Here is a 15,481-nt window from a genome sequence, read left to right on the forward strand (position 1 = left end):
ATGTTAAGTTTCAGCTACCATCCTGATGGTCTGTCTCTTCGCTTGGTCCTTCTGTCTTTCTCCTTTTTCTTTTTCGGTCCCCTTTCCTAGTGCAGTCCCCCTTATAAAGCAGCGACAACACCACCAATTTTACAATCTTGGGGAAGTACCCTGCAATAATTCCTGCCACTAGGATTGGACAGTTACCCTTCTCTCTCCTCCCAAACCCAGCCTCCAAGTCAGGATTGATTTAGAAGTCTGGAGCAACATATGGCAATTCCCATGTGGCATCATCATTTGTTCGCCTTTCAACTTTTTGGCAAAAACAAGTTATGTATCACAACTTCAAAATGTTTCTAGCAACTGCCAAACTAAACATAATTTCTGTTTGAGTTAATCATGGAGAATTAGATTGTCACGGCTCCAAATTCCAGGTGCAGGAGTGGCGCAAGCCAACTACCCCCACTATGCTCTAGGCACCTGCAAGGCAAAGCTTACACAGGCCACCGAGACCCCAGCAGGGAAAGAGGGTTAGGGTCTCGCTGGTTGGATAGGTTTTGAACAGAGGGTAACCGGATTGAGGGTTAGGGAAGGGTAAGTGGACAGGCAAGGGAACATATGGGAAAAACAGCAATAATATATACACTATTGTCACACACATACACACAGTGCTTTACAATAACTTTTGATTCAAAAGAGGCACTTAGCTCTGTGGTTGAGTGCTGGCCTCCTGCCTGCGCACTCTCAGGTCCGGCACTCAGAGCAGTTCGAATGCTGCAAAAGAGTTTAGCATTAGTGACCTGTGTTGACTCAAATAGGCATAATACACACCACAAACATACAACAGTGAGGCATGCCACCTCTAGGTTAGTTAGTGCAGACACATGCACATTGAGGGTTAATCTGCTCACAGAGCTTAATAGTGCCCAACTATGTTGTGAGGTTCAGAACATGTGGCCCAAGTTTGCCGCACGTGGCTTAAAAGGAATAAGATCCATCATGCCGCCAAAGTTTTGCCGCACGTGGCTTAGAATCTAAAGAACTACGTGCTGCCAAAGTTTGCCGCACGTGACTGTGATCTGAAAGGCTCTTCATGCTGCCAAAGTTCGCTGCACGTAGCTGAAAGCACGTTGATAAACAAACGCTGCGTGCGTTAGTCTTAGTGGTGCATGCAAGCCGAAATCGGCGTTGGGTAAATGCAACGGGGCGCGGATAACCATTTAGCTTTTGCCCTCAGCAGGGGACGTAATGTGGCTGGGCGGTGCCCTTTGCGCGTGCCCCTCAATGCATTGGAAGTCCCAATGCTTCCCTGTTCCTTCCGCGCTCTCCCCCTGTAGCTGCGTGTCTAATTCCCATGTGGGCTTGCTCGCAAGGGCTCTGCTGCACTTATCTGCTATAGGCGAGGGGCCAGAAGGCTGGTTCCTTGGGGCGTGGCCCCTCGCGTGATCCCCGTCAGCAGGAGCTCTGGAAGGTGCGTCCGTTCCGGTTGGGAGCTTAAGCACAAGCCCCGTGCCCTCGTTCTTCGCGCATGCGCGTGCGCGAGCCCCTCCCAACTTGGAAGTGAGAAAGCAGTTCCCGGCCCGGAGGCTGCTGGGAATTGTGGTCCAGAGGGCTTTCTGCCTGCAAAAGGGACAGAGAAGCCTCCTTTAATCCTGGAGGCTGTTACTTTGGTTTTGTTTTGTTTTGGGTTCTGTTTTTCTGTACCTGGGGCCCCTCACTGAGCCCTGATTCCCTCTTACAACGCCCTGCACCATGACATAGATAAGACGATCACCAAATATGTATCATGTAGCATGGCTATGTGGCACCTTTCTGCCGTTTCCATAAAAAGCACATCAGTTATGAATATGTAAATTGTTAAGCATATCCCTAATTTAATTGTCCACCCGCTCACCAACTCTCACATTTGGAACATGTTCAGATTAGCCAGAAACCTAGTTTAACTGGTCATTACAGTTCCCAGAGTCACGGGTCGATGTATTTCATAGCCACAGAATCGGCTCGAAATGACATAATAAATTTTACAAAAATGAAATCAATCTGCCTTATGATGGCTGAGAAAAAGGCCTAACTGATAATAAACCTTTAAAATCAATTGTGGATTTTCATGTGGGAAAAATCGTCCTGCTCCTGCTTCCGGCCATTTGTTTTCACTGGGTCAGCCTGAGCCGACAGTTTTTATTTCAATATCCTTTGTGTTGGAAGCTTGCTCTTTGAAGTGAGTTCCCCCATTTTCACACATATTAGTCATACTGCAGTCTTTCAGAGCCAGCAGGTCTGGAGAACACTGAATTTCCACGCCTCTAGCAGGACATTTTTTATTGTGGTTGGTTATTTAATGAGAGATGTGACATCCAGGCTGAGAGTGGAGTTGTCCTTGTGAGGTTTTGCCATCAGCCAGCAAAAGGGTCTGCCGTGGGCTAACATTTTTTTTCATGAAGACAAAGTGGCTCTTCAAATGTCACTGGAGTTTTGTGGGTGAAACATAATATACATTGCTCTTTGTCAACCCACATATCATGTTTTGTTTTCCTGACATTTTTCTGTGAACAGTGATATTTTCTTCACTTTTACTTTTTCGAAACCATTTTGCAGACACATGTGCAGGCCGTTTTTGTTTTAAATTTTTAAAAATCCTGTTTTCCATGTGATAGGGATCTTTGATTCCTCCTTCTTTTGTAAATTAAAATAAATGCTGCTTGTCCATTGGTAATGACAGGTAGGGCCCTTTCCACATGGCTCTTTAGCTTTACTTGAAAAGCAAAAACAAAGGCCGGACCATTTTTATTTCAGTTTTTAAAATCCTGCCATTCATGTGAAAGGGACTTCTGTTTTGGGCCTTTAAATGCACCCCACTGGCCTAAAATCAGATAGACGATGAGCTGCTTTATAACGGCTGATTTCAGTAATGGTAGCATCCCAGCTGTGCTCGCCCTGGGTGGATTGTGGAGGCATCCTGTTTCTAAATTATCACTTATCACTGTATGTATTATTGTGTATTATTGATTATGTGTTATATGTACAGGGCAGTGGGGTGGAAAAATCTTCTGGGCAAATTTGGTAATGGCTTTGGTAACCTAGCGGAAATGATGCAGGGACAATCAAGTGGTCCTGTCAACTGTCAAATCATGCCCCCGCCCAAATTACCAAAACCCTTTTACTTAAATTTTGCAGTTTTTCCATATCTGTACTAAATGCCTACTGTAGGCATTCATACATTATGAACGTTGATGTTGTATTGGAATCTTTTTAAAGTTATTGCTGCAGCAGTAACGCCGTCTCCTGTCTGACCCGGTAATCACCCAACTGAAGCGTGTTCAGATGTGGATATTACTGGCAGACTGCATCGAAAGGTTCTGATCTGATCACAGCCGTCAAATTGGGCATGGTATCTCTACAGGGCCATGAGCTACTATATAAGAGATGTCTGTTTTTGCCCAGGCCTCGCCTGTATTTGCATTTTAAGTGGTGGGGAGGGGAAGCCGGCTTCTGTTATTAAGGTACATCGATATGGATTTAGTAATGCAGATTAGCTGGAGCATTGCTGGACCAGAGATTAGCTACTCTGTGTGACTTGATCTGTACACTACCGAAAAAACATTTATTTTATTAATTTCAAAAGGCGCATTTAATAATGAACTGTTCATTCGGAAATAATCAATAGATTCTCTAGTGTGTTACGCATACAGTGATATCAACAGAACTGGATCCCCTTCCTAGCTCCATAGATGTCAGCAAGCATGCACTTATCAAAGTCATTAAATATTGTGGTAAACGGAACCTAGCCATTAACGTCTAATGAAAAACGTTTGTCTCGCTTCTCATGTGGAGTTAAATCAAAAGCATTTGCTACATTATGTCAATGGATACAAAATACATTATTTTGTTAATGCGTTTCGTTGATGGATTGGGGAAACTATTCTTCCGGATGTAGATAGATATATTAGTGACATGTTTGCATCAGTGAGATTTGTAAAATGTCTGAAATAATTTACACGGAACGAAAAAAATATGAAAGCTCTACTCGCGGTATATATATTAATATCAAGTTTGATTCATTGAAGCTGCCTAAGCATGCTGTATTAATTAAAATAATGATTATGGGTGATAGATTCTCTGCAGTTGCCCTGTTTCTATGGTTTAGATGTATAAAGGTATGGGTATATACAAACACCAGGGTTGTTTAAGTAGCAATCTACTAGCTAGACATAAAAAGCCACCACCACCTGCGTTCGACATCACATACACACGATATATCATGTTTTACCTGCCAAGAGTGAACTGTTACCTGCCTTTGGCGAGTGGACATTTTGAGCCCTGTTAAGACCCACCAATGGCAGACTGCTACACACTTTGGATCGATAGAAAAAAAGACTGTAGTTCTACCTCTAGTGTCAAATTGTAAGGCTAAGATGCAGTTCATTATAAGACAGGTTTAGGTCTTGGGGTGTTGTTAGTCTATTTGCAAAAAGAAGTGACAGATGGAGGCACGAATAATTTCTTTCTCATCATGATTGTTCTGAATAATGTGTTCACATAGGAATGCAACAGCGGGAAAACACACTTCATAGACAGTGTTCCTTGCCATGTGCCTGGTGGTGTCTCAAAGGATGAACAGTATATGAGGGTATCTATTAGAATCTCTGGCATAGGATGTAATTACTTTCTGTCAGCTATTGCACTAGTTGAAGTGTGTTTGCTTGTTCGGGTTGGCTCCAGCCCCATAACAGTTGGGTGGCTGAAATGTTGGCCCAAGGTCGGTGATAGTGCAATCTGTCCAACCTCACCCCTTCGCCCTGCACAGGGCGGGGTCCGACCCTGTGCTATCAGTATAGGCGATTTCGGGAGATTGTCGATTTTGCGACTTTTCCAAAAATAGGAAGTTAACACAAAAGGGGGGCATACCAGTCTGGGTTGTACTGGCGATAGTGAAATTTGACCATTCCCACCCATTCACCCTGCATGGGGTGGAGCCGGGTCCGGCCCCGTGCTATCCCTATAGGCGATTTCGGGAGATTGCCGATTTAGCAATTTTTTTAAAATGGGAAGTTATCTCACACTATAGCAGACCCCCATTTCCATGTCAGCTACAGACCCAGGAAACGCTAGGTGGTACCACTAGTTTTCTTTAAACTAAGCAACCACTCTAGCAATAATCAGACTTCTTTCTGCAGAGGTAAGTCCCCAAGATAAAATAATATGTCAAACATACCATATAAACCATCACAACCATAAGAGGAAAGCCTTATATGGCTATCAATAACCTTCTCCCCACAATGGATAACAAGCCCCTGTACTCAAAGATACCTCATGAGGGATGCTTGAGAATCATTGACTCCATCCTCACAATGGATTTACATTTAGGGATCGTAATCAATATCATTATCGTGTGGTGTGCACATCCAGCTCTGACTCAAAACTACTTTCAATTTAATTATCAAATATTAGACAAGTACAACACATAGACATCAATGACAACATGACTCCCAATGTTGCACATCTCTGAATTCTTTGAGGAACAAAGTATATCCCGAGAATACAATCCATATACATGAAACATGGTAATACGGAAGAGGAAAATTGATGAAATCATAATCATTGGCAAAGACAAGAGTGGGCTAATTTCATCAATGGATTAGAACACTAAGGGCCTGATTCACAGATGCATTTTATTATGTTGCAATCCCATTGGAAAACACTCTCTGAGTCAGGCCCTAAATCTCCATCTTAAATTCCCATACACCAGTGATGAAAATAATATGAACTTCTTAAACCTAACAATCAATCCCAAAGAAGGAAAACTATATAAAATAAATGTTAACTAAAACTAGTGACAGGAACCTCCTTCTGGGGTATGATTCATGCCACCGTAAAGCTCCCAGTGGTGACCTTTATTTCTGACTGTTTCTAAGAACCCAGAAAAAGTACTGATAAACAAGGCGTCAATAAACTATTTAACAAACTAATGTAAAAAGTGCTTGACATATTAAAAACACCAAGGTTAAAATGAGTGCTAAGAAGATACATTTTTGATGCATTTTTGCATCAGGGCAAAGTTTGCCCTAGTGCTAATACCATTGCGTATTATCACTAGGGCACTAGGGCAAACTTTGCCCTGGTGCAAAAATGTAGTGAAAATGCATTTTTTTTGCACTAGGGCAATTTCTGCCCTGGTGCTTTTAATATGCCAAACTGCACTTGTCGAGGTGCAATGGTTTTTAGATGTGTCCCAGTGTTTTTAAAAATAGGGCAAACTTTGCCCTAGTGCTAATACCGTGCAAACTTTGCACTTGCATCGGTGCAAAGTTTCTGTAATCTGGCCCCCGGGGCTATTTGTTTCCTTGGCTTGTGCGGCAGGTTAGCTGGGGTCTGAGGGTCAGGATGGCCCTGCAATGCACAGATGCCCGAACAGAGAATGATATAGATAGGATCCGAGTAAAAACTTGCAGTTGAGGCTTTCTTTTTTTAATGAGACCTCTTAGTGTGTTTTCAGTTAAGTCATCAAACCTTACTTATTTTAGTATCTATACAGACGGCCAACAGGAGTCAAAATAATGGGACTTTATATTGCTATGTTTAATATTCTTGAACTTTTTACCTGACAATACAGATGGACATTGAAGGATGAAAAGAACTAGGATCAACGATGAGACACTGCAGATAGGGTGCAAAGCAGAACAGACTTCCACTATCCACACGCCGTAATGCCAACATACACCAGAGATTCCAAGAGAACCTGGCTTGCCTGTACCCTCTGAGACGCCAATCGCAAAGACCATGAGGAAAGCCATTGATGAAGTGACTTCTGTCTTTCTGTGCATTCCTACGTGGACTCAATAGTAAGGGAAACTCGCAATGAAAATAAGACCACCATGCTTTCTTCTCCCCGACCCCTCTTGGTTTACACAGCCCAGCAGACGCCAGGACCTGGTGGGGTGCACATCCCTATTTGCAGAGTCGGCAGCGAAGCATAATGGATGACTGAATAACTCTTATAAACCGCATCTTTGCTTTCTCGCCCTGCGCTGGAAGTAGAACAATCTGTATTCGTGTTGACTCGATGTATGTATCATACGGAAGGGATTATACAGGCGCACACCTGGTGTTTACACGTGGTATTTGTCCTATTTTAGACTGCAGTGAGGTGCAGAGGAGAGTGTGGCAACCCTGACACTAGGTTGCAGTTATCAAGAACAGAAGAAATCGGTGTCTACTGTCTGTGGAACACTCGCGTCCCCTGCACACTCAATGTGTTTGTCAGAGCAAACGATTCCTAGAGATTAAGAAAGATGTAAGGTTGTCGAACAATTTTTAAGAACGTGGAGTTCCTACGGAAGTAACTCATACAGTAAAAGGTTTACAGTAGCCACCAAGTGTTTTAATCCGCAAACAAAGGATATAGTAAGTTATCTGAAATATTTAAATCATATTGTACTGTACAGATACACCCATGATATTCTTTTTCAAATATCTAAAACCATGGGCTCTACGCGTTTCGGGATTAAAATCCCTTTGTGAGGAGCGTTCGTTCATGTAATAAAAACATTTCATATTTCATTTTCAGAGTTCAATCTGCATAGTCTACATAACAGAGTGGGAAACAGTAATAAACAAAGTGCCTATTAGCTACTCTCTTATTAATGGTGACTCTCTATATTGAAGAATTCATAGTACACTGGTATGATACCTCTCAAGTGTGCCGCCTGGACAACCCTGTGTGTAGGTGAGGAGAAATCCCTTGGCAGTGACTGGGGGGCGGTAGCCCGCCTCTGGCATTATCTTGTCCTAGGGTAAAAGTGAAAAAGAAATAATGGATTCTGTATTCTATACCTGCCCTCTGACAAGACTAATGGGAGTAGGCAGTGGAAGTTACATCCCTACCTGGATCTCCAGGCGATGCTTCAGTAAGATTTAAGCCTCATGGGGGAATCCCTCATCAACTCAGAATCAAATAGAGATATGTAGATGCAGCGGCAGCAACCGTTTGAACAGGTCAAATAGTTTGTTCAGGAGCTGCTTATCTGTGTGCATTAGAAGATGATTAGTGAAGTGTTCAAGAGTACTCCAGTGGATAGTGTTCTGCAGGAAACTATGTAACGCTTACCTCGCAAAGCACACTCGCTGGTGTAGAAGTCGGCACGTTTTACAGCGTCATCAGGTCGAGGCTGCCAAAAAGTGTAGGGATTGCGCATGGGCGTCTGTGCAGTGATGTCACATGTAAACAAATGATATCACTGTGCGGCGACACGGAGCGCAATCTGGCATGCCAAGTGCCCATTTTTGTTAAAGGAGAAGGTGCCTACAGATGTGGCACTAACAGGGTGGACATGTGTTGAATCGGAGGGTGTCTAAGAGGCACTCATGCTCACATTCTATACATTCACTAGTTACTACTATTTTGCCTCTGTTACAAATATTTCTCAAGTTGGAGACAATTCCTAGATTGTTCATTTTTACAGACAGTTATATAAGAACAGTCAGTATTTCATAGACTAATCATGCCTCTGGATATTTCTAGATCATAAACTGTAGGGAATGGTTGACTAAGGTGGGTATTGACAGGTGGGCAATCAGAAATGAACCTCATCTTGAGATGTGTAATTCAGGGTCAACAGACAGAATTATTGATAGGGGAGTTTACAGAATAGCACCCAGATTAAAGTCTTCATTCATCCCATAGGGATTAAGACGCTCAGGCTTGTCAATCCAACAAAGTTCCCTTTGGTCGAGCCTCCTGGAGTGATCTCCTCCTCTTGGTGATTTCTGGACAATCTCAAGTACCATAAATCTAAGTTGTGCCACTGTGTGTCTCATCTCTGAGAAGTGTCGGGCCACGGGTGAGCGGGTGTTGTTGTAAGATGAGTAGATATAACATCAAAGCCAGAGCAGATGACCATACCATCACATTGAAATCAGCAGACAAAGGTGGCGCTCTCGTCATTATGGATAAGACTTTTAATAACTTTCAGTGTTTAACACTTCTTAATGATACAAATACCTATGTCCCCATTGATAGGGACCCGACACCTATGATCTTGACTGTAACCCAAACAACACTTGACAAAGCACTAGAGAATGGTTGGATCGCCCAAAAGACACATAGATTTCTCCACAAAACCGATCCCATTACTCCGGTCTTCGATGGTCTTCCCTAAATCCACAAGCATCTCCACAACCCACCCCTCAGACTGACAGTAGCAGGTATGAATAGTATCTTTGATCCTTTGGCTATATATGTTGACCAAGTTCTATAACCTATAGTAGAAAAATCCAGTACTTACCTGAGAGACACAACACACTTTCTGAACACGCTACAAGATATCAGGGACCTGAAGCAAGGTGATCTCTTGGTAACAATTGACGTACAGAGCCTCCATACATCCATCCCCCATCAGGGTGGCCTGTAAGCACTAGAATTGGCTTTCCTGAGGGAAGAACATTGCAAAACCTCAAAGCTCTTCATACTGGAATTGGCAAAATAATCCAATATAATATTTTTTTTAGATTTGGACAACAATTCTACCTACAAGCAGCCAGAACCTCTATGGGTTCTGCCATGGCCTCTGTTTATGCTAACCTCTATCAAGAGACCCAATCCATATTAAATCACCATCACTGGAGTCAGAAATCAATCACTTGGAAAAGGTACATCAATGATGTTTTCATTATCTGGAGAGGCGAGAGGGATGAACTCAATGATTTCTTGTTATACCTGAATTCAGTGAACAACCGTATCAGATTCACCATGGAGGTAGGAACCCCCAAAATCCACTACTTAGACGTGGTACTGGAGCTCAGAGAACACAAGATAACCACCAGCCTTTTTCACAAACCCACAGACGTTAACAACAGCCTACACTAGTTGAGTCAACATCCAAAAACATCTGAAGGATAATCTCCTGTGCAGCCAATTCCTTCGGGCTAAACGCATCACTTCTGAAGAAAATATGCTGGCAACTGAAATGGACAGAATGACTTTTAAATACTTAGGGAGAGGGTATCCAGAACATATAATCAGAGCGGCAAGAGACAGAGCTACTCTAACTACTTGGGAAGACCTCCTAAAGAGTACACCCAAGAGCCAAGAGATCCCCTTTCCCTATATATTGAAATACTCCAGCCAGAGTCATCAGATCACTCGTCTGATTAAAAAGAATTGGAGACTTAGCCAATCGGACCCCCAACTACAGAAATTATTTCCGCAACCCCCATTAATTGCATAAAAGAGAGACAAAAATCTGAGGGACCAACTGGTAAAAGCGGAATGAGCCAGTAGGCCGAAGCAAACAACACCACAGGTACTCTCGAGCACTTCACTAATCATCTTCTAATGCACACAGAAGCTCCTCCACAATCTATTTGACCTGTTCAAATGGTTGCAGCCGCTGCATCTACATATCTCTATTTGATTCAGAGTTTATGATGGATTCCCTCACGAGACTTAACTATTACTTAAGCATCGCCTACCCCCATTAGCCTTGTTAGAGGGCACGTATAGAATACGGAATCCATTATTTCTTTTTCACTTTTACTCTAGGACAAGATAATACCAGTGGGCTACCGCCCCCCAGTTACAGCCAAGGGATTTCTCCTCAGCTACACAGAGGGTTGTCCAGGCAGCACACATGAGAGGTATCTCACGAGAGTACTATGAATTCTTCAATATAAAGAGTCACCATTAATAAGAGAGTAGCTAATACACACTTTATTACTTTTTCCCACTCTGTTATGCAGATTATGCAGATTAAACTCTGAAAATGAAATATGAAATATTAAAATGACATGAAGGAATGCTCCTGACGAAGGGATCTTAATCCCGAAATGCGTACAGCCCATGGTTTTAGATATTTGAAAAAGAATGTCATGGATCTATGTGTACTGTACAATATGATTTAAATATTGCAGATAACTTACTATATCCTATGTTTGCGAATTAAAACACTTAAACATGGATAGTGTAAAGCTTTTGTGTATGAATAACCTACGCAGGAACTCCACGTTCCTAAAAATTGTTCAACAACCTTAAAACTTTATTAATCTCTAGGAATCGTTTGCTCTGACAAACACATTGAGTGTTCAGGGGACGCGAGTGTTCAACAGACAGTCGATGTACGTACCAGTCAGCAAAGTGTGTATAGTGGTTAGTCTCAGTATATCCCCTTACCTTTATACATCTCATTCACAGAAACAAGGCAACCACGTTTGCAGCGGAATTGTTCTTTTAGGTAATACTGCCCACTAAGCCAAACTCTGTGATTTATCCGGTGTGGAACGCATGTCAATTGATTTATACCTCAAGTGAAGACTTGATATTAATATGTAGACCACGAATAGCACTTTCATTATTTCTGTACATTGTTGCAGACACTTTATAACTCTGACTGATGCGGAAATTACACTTATTTATCTACCTCTCGAAGAATGTTCTCACCCTTTTAGGAAAGAAACGGGTCAGTGCCAGCAGAGCATGGTGCATTAATCACCTAATGTAGCAAATTCCATACGAGAATCAAGAAAACAGTGTTGCAATGGGCTTCAATATTTAAATACATTTTGATAATGATATTCTATGTTCATAACTGTATCCTCACTAGTACCGATGCAAAGTGAAGTAGCGGATGTAACATAAAACTGAATATATAGCACAGAAGAATGTCTACTGATTATGCATGAATGAACAGATACTTGAAATAAACACTTTATTAGGCAACCCAAGTCACAGAGAGAAGCTGCCACACAACTAGAAAGGCCATGCACATGGAGAGCCAAAGGGTGCAGACCAGGGCAGTGGTCTGCAACCTTTGGCTCTCCAAATTGCCATCCGCCCATGTCAGCATAATCAATGGTGAGGGATCCTTGGATTCGTCACCCAAAACATCTGGAAAGCTGCAGGTTGCAGAGCTCTGGTCTAGGGGTCCTCCCCGCATCAGACTGGTATCTAGGGTTCCTCGTTTCCCAGAAAAATTGAACTCATTCTGTTTTCTTAGGGGTCAGAATGTGCCATGTACCGTGGTATGAATCTCTGTGGAAAAACAACACATTTCAAGTTTTAGGGCCGAAATGGCACTCCCTGGTTCCCCTCTGCTGGTGGCACCATAGGCCATTGTCTGTGGTTGTCTTCTTGTAACAGCGGCTCCGTGCATTGGGCAGAATTGTGCATACACTCCGGCCTTACGCGTAGTTTGGATGGTGGTGTGACGACAGAGGGTGCACGATTAGAGGCATGTGTCTGAATTTGCCTCTAAGTCATTTGAAGTGGCTTGCTTTTGTGTTGGACATTTCATTGCAGTTGACACAGTCTGCATTGTTTTGGTAACAATGTGTGTTGCTTGTACGGCCTCTGACCATCATGAAGTTGTAGCAAGGTGCGATATCTGATGCTGTGTTCGATTCAATAATAACCATTTGATCAGACAAGGCATGAGTGGACAAGGATCGGGAAAAAAACACTACTTAAATTGAAAACGTTTCTGCCACAAAACCGGCATTTGTTCTTTGAAATGTGCACACTATCAATCAAGCAAATTGCATGTTCAGAAACTAAGTAGATTTTTAAATGCATAGTTGTTATAGTGTGGGATGTGTGTATTCTTACATTTGTACATGTATGTGTATAGTTGGGATGAACCTTTGGTTGTCTGTGAGGTTAGATTTTTCAGCGTCTGAGTTTCAAGTGAGGCATTTAGATGGTGAGATTGCATTGACGGCTGAGGGTGCTTAAAGGAATGGTTCGCCCAAAAAATTTGTATTGCCCAAAAAGATGGCCAATAATAAAACAAATATATACGCACTTTCTTTTTTTAAGTTCCTATGTAACATTTTTAGCAATTCAAGCTCAAAAATTGAAAAAGCAAGCACATGGGCGCATCCATTTTGTGAAATGGATGCCCACCTGTGCTGAGTTTTGCGGCACTAATGAAGGAAAAGCCAGCCAGCTGTAGTAAACAAAAGCTACCACTGGGTGGCTTTTCCTTCATAGGTGCCGGGACTCGGAGGACGCGGACCGGAGACTACAGACAGAAAAGCTGCAGCTGCATCTCGGTAAGTGCTATTTTTTTTTAAATAAGCACTAGCTGCATTTTTTTTTCTAAGTTTTCTGGGCTGGAGGAGCCCGGAAAACTGAGAAATAAAACCACAGCTGTAAAAACGTTGTATTTATGTTTGCGGTTGCTTTTGAAGCGACCGCAAACATAAATACAACGTTAATGTTTTTTAAAAACGCTGCGGTTTTGGACGAACCATTCCTTTAATGTCAACTGAGTTTAATGAACTCTCCCTTCTCCCACTCCTGAATCCGCCAACCTAATACTAAAGCATAACCCCTTTACTCCTCTACAGCTGCGGAACCTGAGGGTGTGTGCCAGGAGCAAATAGAGCAGGACCCAGAACAGGAGCTAGTCAAGGTGATGGAAGATAAGGAAGATACTGCTTCCAGACTGCTTTCTACAGGTGGACCGCCACAAGAGAGGTGCATTACTACTTGGTCACAAGATTGTATCTGTCGTCTTTGCCAACCCCCATATACAGGGACGTCATTTGGGAGTAGCCAGGGGTCTCCCCGAGGTTTCCCTTGCTACCCCTGTGGGCTAACTTGCTACCCCTAGAAAGGGGTCTTTGTGGCTCTTTGTTTCTGGAGTGGCTGGAATTTCAGTTGAGGCCTCTCAAAAAAAACAGGTGGTTACAAAAGTGTAACACTTTGAGCAGTGACCCTAAATAAGAGAAAATAGGAATAACAAATAATGTGTCTTTCTGGAATTCTATACAATAATTGCTAGACTCATTAAAGGGGTAAAAGGTCATGTTCTATTGCTTTCCATTATGTCACTTCGCGGTGGTGTCAAATGACATCACTTCCTATGATGTCATCAGAGGTCAAGGGTCATGTGAAGTCACTTCCGCTATGCCTGGCATTTTGGTGAAATGACATCCCTGCCAATATAGCTTACCCTTCTGTCCATCTACAACCAGGCTGTGCATTAATCCCTTTCCGGCAAAGCCACAAAAATCTACAAAGAATGTGGGCCATAAAAACAAAGGCTCCTTTATACTGAACTATGTTTAAAAAAGGACTTTCATTTTTAAAGCCCCAGAAGTATTATTAAAGATGCTGAAGGCCCAACCTCTACTCCATGTAGGCAGATGGAATTTTTATAACTCAAATTGCTTGCGTGTGTGGTTCCCAGTCTTGGAAACCAGAAGGCAGAAGTAATGTACCTGGCCCTGTACCCGACCACTGACTTGTTTTGTCACAGTCATTTAGTCCCAACAGTTTAAGCATGAAAGCATGTACATTTCTGAAAACAAATGACTGATTTCCACATTTCTGGGCCTGGGATTTTAGGACTAGCTCTACACAAAAGTTCAACGGAAGCACTGCCTGCCCACCATCACTAAGCGCCTCTCTCCCTCCTCTTCTGACTCCCACCCGTTGCTCTTTCCTGTACCCATTTCCTTAGCAAGAGGCAGTCGGCCTAAAGGATCGTTACCAGATTCCCAAATATGATGCTCCTGAGAGGCGTCAGGGCTAGGGCAATGTACGTCACATTGCAGGGTCTGTTCTAGCATGTGCTGACTCGTTCCCAACCCTGCTGGCCTTTCAAACGCACTGCCTGCGATGACATCTCTGCATCACCTGTAATTCAGACTGCTAGTGCCCTTTCCCCCTCAGTCTCGTGTTGTACGTAAATTGCCTTATTACCATTCCCACATCTCTGCCTCCCCGGTCTGCCTTAGTACGAACGCGCCTCCCTTGCCCTGCACATACTCCAGTGTTACCTACTCTCCCTTACTACCTTACCACAATCGTATTCCCATTTATATGTGGTGCCAGGAAACATGCAGCACAGAAAATGGCGATCTTTCGGTTGTGTTTAGCAAACTGCTACCGCCTAAACCAATTTGCCCTGGCTGCTATATCACACACAGCTTGCTTAGCATTTAGCAAATAGCAAACGGATTTTACACCAAGACTGAGGGGTACAGGGAAAAAAGGGGGATTTATTTGCGTATTCTGGCTGAAACCAACAGGTAAGGTCAGCACACGTGTAAAGATGTTTATGAAGACACGTGACCCACATCTCCGGCAAACGTGAATTTGTTCTCACGTGAATTTCTGAGAGTGCCTGACTTCCTGCCTCGCCTTCTCTGTCTTTCCTCGACCAGCACAAGTTTCCTGAAAAGACTGTTTTGCCTGACCTCCTGTGCCTTCCCCGGCCTGTGTAGAAAAAGGTATGTGTAATGCTTCACTTCAGCTTTATTTCGAGAAATTAGAAAATCATAAGAGCAAAACAGCTACATTAAAAAATAAATGAATAACAACATTTTTATTTAATTGGTTTTTCATAACACGCCTTATACCGAACCTGAGTTCAGTTTCTAACGCCAGATCGGGAATTTTAACCTCTGTTGCTCTGAATTATCTTGATTCCAAAACCATTCCGTTGCCCCTGTGCTAGCCTCCGTTCACATTCAAGCACATATTATAGCGCAACATTAAAAAATA

At 42.8% G+C, this 15,481-nt stretch overlaps 1 protein-coding gene across 3 annotated transcripts in view; it reads left to right on the top strand.

Annotated features, from left to right (window-relative positions):
* The window catches only part of LOC138567059 (enolase-phosphatase E1-like), a 293,308-nt gene that overhangs the window by 233,669 nt on the left and 44,158 nt on the right, over positions 1 to 15,481 (top strand). For 2 of the 3 annotated variants that reach the window (XM_069644896.1, XM_069644897.1), the window contains exons 9-10: positions 13,318 to 13,447; positions 15,142 to 15,207. In XM_069644896.1, coding sequence (XP_069500997.1) covers positions 13,318 to 13,447; positions 15,142 to 15,207 — 196 coding nt within the window. The remainder of the gene's footprint in view (positions 1 to 13,317; positions 13,448 to 15,141; positions 15,208 to 15,481) is intronic. The other variant, XM_069644898.1, reaches the window with a different exon arrangement.

This window comes from Ambystoma mexicanum, chromosome 2p (assembly GCF_040938575.1).
Source record: "Ambystoma mexicanum isolate Mex_15411 chromosome 2p, UKY_AmexF1_1, whole genome shotgun sequence".
NCBI lineage: Eukaryota > Metazoa > Chordata > Amphibia > Caudata > Ambystomatidae > Ambystoma > Ambystoma mexicanum.